Source organism: Notolepis coatsorum (genome assembly GCF_963971535.1).
Source record: "Notolepis coatsorum genome assembly, chromosome: 2".
NCBI lineage: Eukaryota > Metazoa > Chordata > Actinopteri > Aulopiformes > Paralepididae > Notolepis > Notolepis coatsorum.
This window is the reverse complement of record NC_140166.1, coordinates 184,821,345-184,835,573: the sequence shown is the minus strand read 5'-3', so window position 1 is coordinate 184,835,573 and position 14,229 is coordinate 184,821,345. Positions and strand designations below refer to the sequence as shown.

The 14,229-nt window shown below is 42.7% G+C and overlaps 1 protein-coding gene across 4 annotated transcripts in view; it reads left to right on the top strand.

The window, feature by feature from the left end:
- ralgps2 (Ral GEF with PH domain and SH3 binding motif 2) overlaps positions 1-14,229 on the top strand; it is a 182,950-nt gene that overhangs the window by 75,400 nt on the left and 93,321 nt on the right. For all 4 annotated transcript variants that reach the window (XM_084307508.1, XM_084307506.1, XM_084307507.1 and 1 more), the window contains exons 3-4: positions 10,977-11,107; positions 11,348-11,455. In XM_084307508.1, the coding sequence (XP_084163634.1) occupies positions 11,051-11,107; positions 11,348-11,455 (165 nt within the window). In that variant the 5' untranslated portion in view covers positions 10,977-11,050. The remainder of the gene's footprint in view (positions 1-10,976; positions 11,108-11,347; positions 11,456-14,229) is intronic.

The following is a 14,229-nucleotide window of genomic DNA, read 5'->3' as shown; positions in this document are numbered from 1 at the left end:
GGGGGGTAAGTGCGCAGCGACCAGGAAGGGACTGGGAATTGGCATACGACTAACATTGGGATGGGAGAAAATCGGAGGAAAATGGAGGGGGAAAAAGACAAAAAAAAAAAAAAAAAAAAAAAAAAAAAGGACAGTTTGGTACCCAGCCCTAGCTGTGAAACGGTCTCTAGTCGGTGTGTCTGTCTAGTTATCACAAGCTATTCCAAACGGTAGGGCTCACACATACTATTCCCCAATCCACTTCGTAGTCTGTTGGACCCCGTTGACCATATTCACACTGCAACCGTTTTGCTCGTATGTCATGCTCAGGTTGTAGATCTGTCCCCAAAGCCTGTTTTTGAGTTTCGAACTTCACCAGGGTTTTTTGAACGGACGTTCGAACCATCTTTTTTAATCATGCAAAAAAAATTGCTCCTAAATGATCTTTCTGGTAAAATGGTACTGTAGAGTCTTGGCTTTAGGCACATTTACGCATATAACGCAGTGCATATTGCTGCGGTTATTAAGAGTAGTAGTACCTACTTACTGGTCACGGGAGGCTTCAATAACGTTTGGATGATAATCCATTTTGTGAATCCATTTGTTGAAACAACATCTTTGTTGGCCGACGGCTCCTGCTATCTTAACGTTAGCCAGCTAAACGTGCATAGATAAATTAATGTGAACATACCTGTGTAACGTTAAGTAACTTGTGTTCCATTGGGAAAGTCTGAATCACTGCATACACTTGGTTTAATCCAAACATCCATTCGGAAACGTTGTATTATGAAATAAGTAGAGGTGGGCATAGATAATTTTTTTTAATCTAAATTAATCTATCTGCAATCCTGGATTTAATCTAGATTAATCTAGATTAAAATGGCTCAAAAAAAAAAAGAATGCCGAAGGCATTCAAAATATGTGTGTTCTACCCAAATAATGACCAGAAGTAAGTCCTTACTTTTTCTTTCCTCCTTATGTTTCTCAGGCCAGGTGGCCCATTACACCATGAGCCCATCTCCCGTTTCCAAAATGCATTACAGACCGTTTGAAAAAGCTGTTTTGCTATGATAATTGGTAATGAAATATCAAAATAATGTTCAATAAGATGTACTTGTGTTTAATAAGTTGTTTTATTCAGAAGTTAACACAAATAAATAATATTACCAGTACAGTACAGTATCTAGCACTCTCAGGAGCAAAACAGAAAGAATCATTTCGAACTTGAACTATGTGACATGGCTTGAATCAACTGCTCAGTTGCTCAGTGGCCAATGGTGTCAACTGTGGTTGTACTGGGCAGCTCCCAGGTGTGAATGGAACTGTGTGAATGTGAAGCAGGGCGTTCCTGAAAAAGAGCATCTGTGCTCAGCGAACCTACCCTGGGTAAATAAAGGTAAAAAAAAAAATGTAAAAAAAATATATTTTATTTAATTTTTTTATATAAGATTAATGCGTTAATTATATTATCGCGTGATACTAGTATAGTGTTAACGGCCCAGCTCTAGAAATAAGACTGGTGAGTGTGAATCACTCGACTACTCTCTTTTTTGCATGATTGATTCATTTCCTGATAATGTATGACTGTGACCCCTCCTCATCTTGACTAGACTAGACTGTGTTGTTGTGTCTGTGTTCAAGCATGACTTTCGAATTATTGTAAACACAACATAGTACTGTGATATTCTGATATATATCACATTCTGATATATATTTTTCGTGTGAAATAAATTGAGAAAAATTTACGAACATTTAAAAATTGTAATCAATAAAAAAGCTTTGAATGTTTTGGCTCAGCCCTATCGGGTTGGGATTCCTTTCCACCCTGTTCCCACCTTGGTCAATGCTTAAGCCCCTTCTGTTCAGTCTTCACCAGCGGCATGCTGTGTGGTAAGAGATGGCATGTTGTGCCAGTGTGCATACATGCATAATGTGGCCTGCTCAGGGTTAGAAATAAAAAATAAATCCCAGGTTTTTTTTTTCCCCCCCCCATAATTGATTTTCGGGGGCTTTTTTTGTATTTCCGTGGCACAGAATTTTTATGATGGAAATTAACATAAACCTTTTTTTACAGTCTTCGTCCCCATGTTTGATAACGTAATGTTAATGTCTCCATATATAGTGCTCTACGCTAACCTTTTTCCCAAGGAGCACATGTGCTCCTAAATAAAATTTTAATAAATAAAATGTTGTACTCAGTAGGGATATCCTCTTTCATTGGTCGATGTTGACCACCTTTCATTGGTCGATGTTGACCACTCCCCCGATCCGTAGACCACGCCCCCTTAGGCCACACCCCCTTAGTGTATCTCTTGTGTAATAGTGTATTCGTGTGTAATAGAGTGTAATAGTGTAATTTTGTAATAGTGTAATAGTGTGCAATAGTGTGTGAATGAATGAATGAATGAAAACGTTATTTAACAGATTGCAGAATGGGTACAATACAGTACGGCTCAATACATACAATTGTTAAGGGGATGCAGACCTGAGAAAGACGTTTGTCTTGTTTCCATCAGGGTCCCCCATTTTCAATTCATATAGACATTTATGACATACACAACATACATGACATTTATGGCATAGGGACATATAGGTATTTAGTACTGATACATTTGTGACATAGGCGGTATTCAAATATACAGTACTGTTACCCCTAGATCCTGACAGAGTATATACATATGATGGGGAGGGGACTGTACATTAGGAGGGGGTGGGTGGGTGGGAGGGAAATATACATACGGCGGGGAGGGAATATATACATGCGGTGGGGAGGAGACTGTCTATTAGGAGGTGGTGGGGGTTTTGGGCATTTACGGTGGCCAGTTTTTCGAATTGCAGCCTCCCGTAGGTGCTCTTTAAGAGCGGTTTTGAATGTGGGCAGGGATTCACATTCCTTTACAGCTTTGGGTAGGGCGTTCCACATTGTTGTGGCATAATTGCGAAACGTGTTTAGTCCCTTGTTTGAGCCGAATCTGGGTTTCACATGATTTGTTGAGCTTCCTCTGGTGTAGTGGTTGTGGTATTCACTGACCTTTGGGAAGTATTTTGACATGTACATGGGCACCCCGGTCGTATAGTGTATCTTGTATACCAGGCCCATTGCAAGTTGCTGTACTCTGTCGTCTACTCTAAGCCATCCTAGGTTGGCAAAGTGGGCAGGGGTGAGGTGGGTTCTGGGGTTCAGGTCAAGCAGTAGTCTGACCAGTTTGTTTTGTGATGTTTGTAATTTTGTTTTAAGCGCCTTTGAGGTGCTTTGGTACCATGAGGTGCACGCATAGTCATAGTACCCTTGAATGAGTGCTCCTGCCAGAGTCTTCAGGGTATTCTTGTTTACCAGAGAGGAGATCCGGTACAAGAATCTAGTTCGTTGGTTGACTTTTTTTATTACATTGGATGCCATTTTGTCACAGGAAAGATTTGCCTCTAGGATGGAACCCAGGTAGGTAATTTCGTCTTTCCTTGTGACAATATTGTCACCCACTGTAACTGAGAATCCGTCGGTCTTGCTGAGTTTGTTATTTGAACCGAAGAGAATGGACTCTGTTTTGCCCATGTGTAATGATAGTTTGTTATCAGCGAGCCATATGCAGATTTTGCCTAGTTCCGTGCTGAGGGTTTTTTCAACCTGCAATTTGTTCTTGTCAGAGACCAGCAGGGCTGAGTCGTCCGCAAACAGGAACAAATTGCAGTCACAGGCTGACGACATGTCATTTGCATAAATTAGGAAGAGTAGCGGTCCTAGTATGCTTCCTTGTGGAACACCACAGCTCACTGTGAGGGGGGGGGATAGAGTACCGTTTACCTCTACCATCTGTTCTCTCCCCTCTAGGTAGGATTGCATCCAGCTCACTGATAGGCTATCAAAACCAATTGCTTTTAGCTTGTCCATTAGAATGGAGTGATTGACAGTGTCGAAGGCCTTTTGTAGGTCCAGCATGACCATGCCGCAGTATTTGCCCGCGTCCACCTCTTGTTTGATGTGGTCGTTCAAATAGAGGAGGCATGTGTCAGTGGAGTGGGACGTTCTGAAGCCAGATTGGAATTCGTAGATTAGGTTTTTTTCCGCCAGGTACTTTTCGACCTGTTCGTAGACTATTTTCTCCATGACTTTCGAGATGGAGGTAAGAATAGAAACAGGGCGGTAGTTGCCTGGGTCTAATTTGCTGCCCTTTTTGTGTAGAGGGGTCACTCTCGCAATTTTGAAGTCCTTGGGGACGTGCCCCTGTCTTATAGAGAGGTTTATTATGTGTGTGATGACTGGGGTGATGGCGGCTGCTGCGTCTCTGAGGAATTTGGAGGGGATGTTGTCATGGCCAGTGGCCTTGTTAGGTTGGAGGGCGCTCAATTTTTTGAGTACCTCATCGGTTGTTACCATTTCAAGTTTGAAGTCGTCTTTGTGGACCCCTAGGTTTTTGTAGTATGCTACTATGTGTTCTACCCCATACTGCCCTGAGTGGGAGGGTAGTTTGTTTACCAGTGTTGTGGCTATGTTTGTGAAGAAGATGTTTAAGTAATTGGCTACATCCAGCTTGTCTGTGATGAGCGTGTTGTCCATCTTTATGTTTATGTTTGAGAATCTGGTTTTAAGTTTTTTACTGCAGCCTAGTTGATTATTGAGTAATTTCCAAAGTTCGCGGGGTTTGTTTTTGTTTTCCTCAGTTTTGTCGTTGATGAAATTTCTTTTTGCGGTTCTGATCATGGTGTTTACGTCATTTCTTAGTCTGTTTCTTTGGATTTTTAGTTCAACCACGTGGGCTTGGAGTTCACTGTTTGAGCTTTTGGAAAGCTTTGTCTGACTTTTATGAAGTTCAGAGCATTTTTTGTCTCTGGTTTTCATAGCGGCCAGTATTTCAGTGTGCATCCATGCCTCAGCGCGATTTTTAATCCTGGTGGTTCTTATCGGTGCCATGTTGTTGAGTATTGTTGTGAATTTGGTTTTGAATCCAAGCCATGTTTCTTCAACCTGTGTACCACTGAGCTCATCTGACCAGTCCAAGCTCCCCAGTTCTAGGTTAAAGGCCTCTCTAGAGTAAGTTTTGAGGTCTCTAGATGTGACTGTTTTGTGACAGCCGGCCTTCTGTTTTAGCTTTTTGCGGGTACAGAAAATCATATAATGATCACTTAACCCGCATGCTATCACCCCTTTACTGGAGATCATGGACTTGTCAGAGGTCAAAATGAGGTCAATGGTGGTTTGTGTCGAATCGCATACCCTTGTGGGTTGGGTGATTAGCTGGCTGAAACCGTGCAGGTCAGAAAATCTACTGAAGGCCTTGAAGACGGGTGCTGATTTACGCAGCATATCCATGTTCCAGTCCCCAATAAGAATTTTTTCTACCCCCTCCACCCCAGCTAAACACCCATCAAGTGTGTCATAAAAGCCACTCTGTTCTGGTGGTCTATAGATTGTGCCTACTAGTACTGGTTTCGCCCTGTCTAATAAGATTTAAATCCAAACAGTTTCAATTTCATCATGGTTAAGGTCAGTACGGTAATAGTGTAATAGTGCAATAGTGTGTAATAGTGCAATAGTGTGTAATAGTGCAATAGTGTGTAATAGTGTAATAGTGTGTAATAGTGTAATAGGGTAATAGTGTGTAATAGTGTGTATTAGTGTAATAGTGTAATTTTGTAATAGTGTAATAGTGCAATAGTGTGTAATAGTGCAATAGTGTGTAATAGGGTAATAGTGTGTAATAGTGTGTAATAGTGTATTAGTGTGTAATGGTGTAATAGTGTGTAATAGTGTGCTATGCGACTTGCGGGTTGTGTCATTGCACTCAGTAGGGATATCCTCTTTCATTGGTCTATGTTGACCACTCCCCCGATCCTTAGGCCACGCCCCCTTTTTGTATCCTTTGAACCGTTTGTCATAGAGACTCGCGAGAGACCCTCTCCCGTTGGCCGGCGGTGCACAGGCGTCACCCACACTTTCACAATTTCCCCCGCGCGGAATTGTCTAGTGATGTTTAAAATGTATAAACTGCTTATTGTGGGATGTTAAGTCTTTCTGTGCCAAAAACGTAATATCTCATTTTTAGATCCTTTGATATTTTTCCTTTTGATCCCCGTTCTAAACACTCAGCCGGAGCTCCCTAGGTCTCCCTGGCTCATCTGCCTACGTTGGAATTGCAATGACGATCGAATCTCGCCAGGTGGCAGTATCGCCTACCTTTTGAACTGGGGATATCACTTGTCTTCCAGTACTGGCTTACCTCCGGCTGTTTCCGCCTAGGAGTGGATCACAACATGGCGATCGGTGGAAGATTTGGTGCCTCAGAGCTATTATTTCCCGTATGGTAGCCATGCCCAATATACACGAGTAATTGCGATCACCATGGAATCGACTGGGATTTATTAATTTTGGAGTACTTTCTGACTGAGGTAAGGTCTATCTTAGGTAACTTGCTGGTATTTTTTTTACGTAAAACATGCTTCTGCGATCAGTGTCGTATTTTACCGGACCTAAAACATGCTCGACAAACACGATCGCAGTTTCTAGTTAAAACGCCCCCCCCCCCCCCCCCCCCCGGTGATTTTGTGAAGACACGTATGTATATGGTATATACCTTTTGATTTGGAAGTATTTGGGGTTTCAGGCGAGCAACCAGAACGATTTGGGCATAATGCATATAACGCGTCATATCTTGCGATCTATGAAAAAAGACTGGATTATTTAGGAAAGGGGCGATGTTTAGCGTGTAATAGCGCACAAACTACAGTATGTAGAAATTAACTGGTTAGTCACTCTTAGACTATAAACAATGCCTGTCAAATGAGCCATACTATTGTCTCCAAGCTATAATACAGAACACACGATGGGTCCGCAAAACATTGCGAAAATGGTCTAACGCTGGCGCCATTGAGTAAAGATGGGAAAAGTGTGTGGCAGTCGATGAGTTAATGTCATGAGTATAATACTATCCCAAGTATGCATTGTGGGTGTGTAAATCTGCTAGGGGTGTAATGGTACACGTATCCATACTGAACCATTTCAGTACTGGACCTTCGGTTCAGTACGCGCTGTGTACCAAACTAATGCAGCGGTACGTTAATTAACCACCAACGGAACGCACATGCAGAACTTTTTTTCCGTGCAGAATTTAATTAAAAACTCCAAGTTCACCCCTTCCCAAAATATATAATTGGTGCAAAGTGCCAGGTGTTCGTTCAGCCCACGCACAACACTGAGATTACCTGTAATTTAGCATAGCCTCATAGTGTGGCGAACGCACACACACACCCTCTCTTGTGCATGAGGATCATTGGTGCTAGACTGAGAAGGGGCTCTCTCTCCGAGATCAAATTAATGATAGTTTGTGGCATATAGAACGGACACCAAACAAGGTGTGATAAACATGAATTGATATATTTTCCTTGGCATGAAACAGGAAATAGTATTTACCATTAGGGACCTGCATGACACTTCATTCAATAACGTTTTACCCTGAGGGATGGTGGTCGCGGTTGTTGTATTCAGTTCAATGACGTCGTGGACTCGCGGGTCTCCTATCCGTCATGCAGCGCATTCAGGCCCACGCCCACAATCTAATATACCTATATATTTTTTATTTATTTTGATTATTAATTTGAATATAGAATATTCATTGACATCCCTACTTAACAGTTACTGCATCACCCCTGAGTGAAACATGGAAAGCCAAATAAATAAACTTAAACTTTCCCCCACTGTACCGAAAACCTGTACCGAACCGTGGTTTTTGTGTACCGTTACACCCCTAGAATCTGTGCAATCTCTTGCAAACTATGGAGCCTGTGCTTTGGCGCAGAATGTTAGAGCTACAAGGATGTGCGTCTGGGAATGTGCGTGTGGGAATATGTTTCACATCAGGCAACAGGAAGTATTTCTTGGGAATTCTTTTCCAGCATTCTCCTTGACTTTCATGTAGTCCTTTGTGTAGTTGTGGTACACCTTTTTACCAGCAGAGGGCAACAACGGTTTCAAATGCTGCTACTGGGACTACTGCAAGGTGCTGCAGCGACTAGTGACAGTTGGCCAGAGGATCAGCACAGAGACTGTGCAATACTAGAGACAGTTGGCCACTCCCTCCATCCCAGCATGCTTTGCAGTTGCGGCAACATAATAATATAATAATGCAGGACCTCTTTAGAGACGTCTTTATTTGGCATGCAACGACATGGGACATGAAATGGGTGGCACACAGGAATACACACACATGCATTATCTTTCTCAGGGAAAAAAATTATTGATTGAGCTCTGCGCTTAACCCATCCTGTCGTCAAGGGCAGACAGGGCGTCGGCGAGGTACCACGCCGGGGGACCAATCCAAGTGCTCCTGCATGTCTTCGTCAAGGACGTGACAGCGTCGGTGATCTGTTGTGCATGTTTTTCCATTGGGTTTCTCTTATCTGGGGGGGGGGACCCTTGTGAGCGCGGGGAGAACTAGTCATTTTATATGATGTTAAATAGTTAAGTGTTGCAAATGTTATAAATGTGTGGTTTATTGTCTCTTTCTATGTTTATAGTGGAGTGTTATTTGAAATAACCACCTCAGCCTTGTTTGTCATGTTAACAAGATTTTCTGACTTTAGGTTGGACAGTCTTCACTATTTTCTCAGCAACTGAGCAGTAAACCAATTTCACCATTGAAATCTGCACTAATTGTTTGTACGTCATAACCAGCTAGTCACTCAGTTGCGTTTTGAGAAATCGTAACATGATTTGCAGCCGTGCTTGAGACGCCTCTTTTTCAAGTGGGCCCTGGCCAAGAAGGCAGCATACAGAATGACATTAAAACAAACACAAATAAAATCAAGATAGTAAGAAAATAATCTCCCATTGAGGAACTCCAACTTCAAATAATATTTGTAATATGTTCCAGGAGGAGAATGAAGCAGCATGTTTCCCAAATTCAGTTCTGACAGTGGGAACATGATATGAGATATAATTTTGTAATCTCAGATTGTAATGTCAACCTCTTGGTTGAATAAGTGCTTATGTAAGTTAGTAGCTGCCCCAGGATGGCTTTCTATACAAACATACTGTGATGTGGCCAAGCGGTGGAAAAATATATTTTGAGACAGGTTGTCATCACCCTGTGGTTTGTTTTTATTTCCTAATTTCTTTCGTTCCCCAGTGGAAAGAACTGGCAAAAACGTATTTAACACAATTAAATAAGAACAAGAATACAAAACGATTAAACTTCTCCTACAAACAAAATATCGCCTAACAACAATGCTTTAGCACAACTGTGTCTACTCTCTCCTTCTCTTTCCACTTTTTCCTCTTGAGAGGAGTTTCTACCCAGGCTTTATCCTGGAAGCTCATCCTACAGAGACAAACTAAAATTAGAAACAATCAATTAAACAATACAGACATTATTTTACAGATTAAATAATTCTGTACAACATGGATACAGCACTCCATACTGACCTATCATTATGAAACACTAAACAGTGTTTAGGGCACTGTTCCCTTCTATTATGAAGAACCCACCTCCCCCTGTACTCTACCACACTTGGTACCTTCCAAATCTCCCCTCCAGAAAAGGCTTTGGTCTCTCCCAGTTCTGGTTGGGCAGCCAGAGATTCTACCAGGTACCAAGTGTGAGCACAGAGACAAACAGCGTATTTGATCATTTAAATAAACACAACATGTTATTATTTAACCGAATGTTTTTGTCTTCTGTGCATGGGTTTTACTAATATACCACATACAATATACAAACAATGCCAAAGGCCTAAGATAAATGTTTGGTAGTATGACCACATGTGGGGGCCAGGGCTAAACCAATTACTGTCAGGCAACCATTATAGGGCATGGGATAGCCCCATGACACATACCAATGTAAGTCTTCTTATGGCCAGGGATGACTGACCTGATAATTCATACAGTACACAGTGATGTGTGAGGGATGAGCTGTTTGTTACAAATCGTAAAGCAGCATGATATATTGTGTCTAAAGGATTTCACCATTGAAATCGGCGTTAATAAATTGTTTGTCATAACCAGGCAGCTAGTGTTACATTTGGAGAAATCATGACATGATTTGCAGACTTCTGGTTGGCACTTCGATTCCAAATTGTGGACTATACCTAACGTGAACACTAGCGTTTTCTATTGGAAAGTGTGCTAAAGGCACATAAATCTCAATGAACACTATAAACTGCATGAAAGCAGTTGTGACTAATACACATCCATAATGTCTTTCATTCATTGGGGGGGATCTATTTATGACCCGATATGCAGTATCGCCACGGATATGTGTTCCAATGAGCACCCATTCTACTTATAACCGGTTTTAGTGCACCCTCTCTGAGCACAGCCAACTCTCAGTATGTTGAGGGGGCGTGGCCTTCTGTACATTGAAAGGAGATGTGAAGTTAGTAACGTAATACAGTACATGAAGCTTTCAAATGGGAAAACAAATTGCGAGCCTAGTGTGATCGGTTGCTATGGGAGATTAACAGCTGGCAGGTGGTGGATCAATTGTAACCGTTGCTGTGGATGTTTTTGAGCCACTAAAATGTGCCACATTGTAGCAAACTAGTTTCATTACTTGTTTGTGTGCTAGCTAGCTCATAACCGACTAACTGATGGGTAACTTGTTCAGATTGGATATCTGAAATGTATTGATTTAGTTGATATCCAGGGGGATAGAGATCAAAGGGCTTTAGTCATCATTTTCACAACAGTTCTAACATTTTAGGTAATTTTATGAACATACCTTCTGTTAAAAAATGCAACACGATTGAAAAACAAGATTTTCATTATACTGAATCTTTTAATGGTACACTTGAATTCAGTTGGAATCATTGGACAAACGATGTGCATCTTCTGTCCATTCTGGTCATATTTCTGCTACCAGTAGGGGGTGCTGCTGGTACATGCATTGCTGAGTGAAGCGTTTGCTGCATCATGTGCATGTCAACGTGGTCATCCATTTGATTGATGTGTTAATTATCTTTTAACTCTTGCTCACTGTCTTTCACTTTCTCTCTCTCTTCTCTCGCAGAGGGCCGCGTGGGCTTTGCTACAGCTGAGGATGATGAGTGGTCTCCTGTGCTAGAGCCAGATGGTGTGGGAACGATGGACATCCCTAATGGCCAATCAAGCGTCACCACCTCCGCAGCCACAGTCTCTGAGGTGAGGGGCCCGCCCTCTGGTCAAGCCTCCCTCCACTGTTCTCAGTCCTCACCTTGAGCAAGCTGCCGCTGCAAATTTATAGCACCACTTAATATCGTCCAGTCATAAATAACAGCTCTTCCTGAGCTGTTTGTTTGCCCTTGGCATTCTATTTTCCATGCACTGATTAGACGTTGTAAGTATTTATAGAACGATGAGATTCTAAAATGTTCTGTGCGTGTTGTGTTTGTCCTCTTCTAGAAGAGCAGCAGCTCGGAGTCTCTCAGCGATAAGGGTTCCTCAGAGCTGAAGAAGAGTTTTGATGCTGTTGTATTCGATGTCCTAAAGGTCACCCCAGAGGAATATGCAGTAAGTCCACCACTTGTGTGTGTATGTGTGTCACATTGGCCGGCTACACACTACTATGCACTGAAGAGTGGTGTTGCACGATACACCGATACTAGAAGAGTATCGCGATACCCAGCTGTTAAAAACCGCTCAACACTCTATTTTATTAGTATCGACACTTGGAACAATAGCCTGATGCCGTATTTACCATGAGTTGAGTGGACACATGACCGGAGCTTTGCGTAGTAGGAGGGAAGATGGTAAGTCGGATTTCACCAAATGTCTTATTTCATAATACAACGTTTATGAATGGACGTTTGGATTAAACCAAGTTGTATGCAGTGATGAGCGGTCTTTACCAGCGGAACACAAGTTACTTAACGTTACACTATGCATGCTTAGCTTGCTAACATTAATATGGCAGGAGCCGTCTGCCAACACAGATGTTGTTTCAAATCGAATCAAATCAAATTTATTTATAAGGCCCGACAACACACGTTAATGTCCCCATGGGCCGTACATTCAACAAATGTATTCACAAAATGGATTACCATCCAAACGTTATTGAAGACTCTTGTGACCAGTAAGTAGGTACTACGTTTAGAAACCATTTTCTGACTGCAAATGTGCTACGTTATATGCGCTATGTGCCTAAAGTCAGTGCGAGCGTTTCACTCACATTTGTGACAAAAATAGCAAAGCGGGAAAATTATTTAGGAATACATGTGACAATTCGATGACCTAAATTAACGTTAGCTGCTAATGTCAACCAAGCTGGTTCCAACAGTTGTAACTGATCCTGGAGCTGCTCAGCGGAGTCTCTGTGCAGAGAGGTTTCTTTCTCCTACAGTGAGGGAGGGGCGGGGCCGAGTGAGGGAGGGGAGGGGCCGAGTGAGTGAGGGAGGGGCGGGCCGAGTGAGTCTGTCTCTCTCTCTCTCTCTCTCTCTCTCTCTCTCTCTCTCTCTGAATTAGGCTCACAATCCTGATTCCTGAACCTATTTTATTCAAAAGGAAGATATTGATTTACATGTGTGTGTATGTGTATAATAATCTTTTTTTAATATAATCTTATCTCCTCTGCTGGCACAATCACTATAGTGTGGAGTGGAGAGATAACACATAGACATTAGCTATAGTATATACCTAGCTCAGCAGCTGTAACAGAATAATTAAATTTACGTTTCAACGGCGTCAAAAATATTCATTATAATTGGAATTATAATTAATAAAATCATTTTATAACGAATTTTCCATGTTCTGTAATCTAATAATATATGACATTACTTTTACATACGTTTTTCTGATACCGCAGCAAGGTTAAAGAGTGTTTGTCAACCGTTGCAGTGAGCACAAATGAGCTGTTTAGAGCAGAGGCATAATGGAAGTGGAGGCGGGACAGAAGTGATGGAGAGAAATGGGGCCAGGGTTTTGGATCAGTAATAATTGATGGCGCTTGGCAGCAACAGAGGGGCTCTGATAGATCTCCCCTGGCTGGGCTCAGAGACGCACAGTTTCCATGATGTTTGTTAAACAGGCAGCCAAGTGAAGTTAACCGTTTGAAGCATGATGTTTCAGCGATCACCGGTGATGCTCGGGATTATTCCACTCGATCACAAATCTGCAAATCTTATTTTTTTTTATCTACCGTACTTTTTCCCCCCATTTTTTATTTTTCTCCCGTCCCCAATTTCGCATTGTCCAATTCTACCCTTTCCTGTCTCGAACGTTGTTAGGCCATGCCTCCCACAAGCCGGCTGCAATGTGGACGAAGCCTTGCATCACGTGTCCCCTCCGGTACTCGAGGAGGCAGCCGTCGCATCTTTTCACCTGCACAGCGCGATCTTTCAGCGGCGAGGGTCTGCGTGGGAGAGACGACGCCCTCGTCGCTTCCTGATTCTACTGCGCAGGCGCACCAACCGACCTGTGGGAGTCGCTGTCCACAACGTCTGATCCCCACCCACCAGCTTCCCACCCCCTAATACTGCCAATTGTATTAGTATGAACGACCAGCCAAGCTGGTAGCAACACCGAGGGCTGGGCTCGAACCCAGCATCTCCTGCGTTGGTGGCGAGCGCCTTGCCCACTGCGCCACCTAGCCGCCCAATCTGCAATTCTTCTGAACTTGTTCTTAAATTCTCTGTTTAATCTGCAGACAAAACCGCATCTTCTCTGTGATTTGATTTTTATTTTATTTTATTAGGGATCCCCATTAGCTGGTGCGATAGCTAGTGATGAGTGAAGTCTCCTCTCCCTTGTCACTTTGACCACAAGAGGGCGCCATCAATCCTCTCCACCCTTGAAGCTCTGTGTGTGTGGGGGGGGGGGGGGGGGGGGGGTGTAATGATAAATTGGTGTAATGAGGCCCCACTTGGATGCAATAGCCATTTATCAGATGACACCTACAAAGTCACACAGGAAGGGCAGCAGAAAGAACCCAGTACTGAGGAAGGGGCCGTTAGCTCCATATCAAAGAAACATGTAATGGTGTGCCCGTGCCCTGGTGTAATTACCCTGTAATGGTGTACCTGTGCCCTGGTGTTGTTAAACATCTTCCTGTAATGGTGTACCTGTGCCCTGGTGTTAAACATCTTTCTGTAGTGGTGTACCTGTGCCCTGGTGTTGTTAAACATCTTCCTGTAATGGTGTACCTGTGCCCTGGTGTTAAACATCTTTCTGTAGTGGTGTACCTGTGCCCTGGTGTTGTTAAACATCTTCCTGTAATGGTGTACCTGTGCCCTGGTGTTGTTAAACATCTTCCTGTAATGGTGTACCTGTGCCCTGGTGTTGTTAAACAT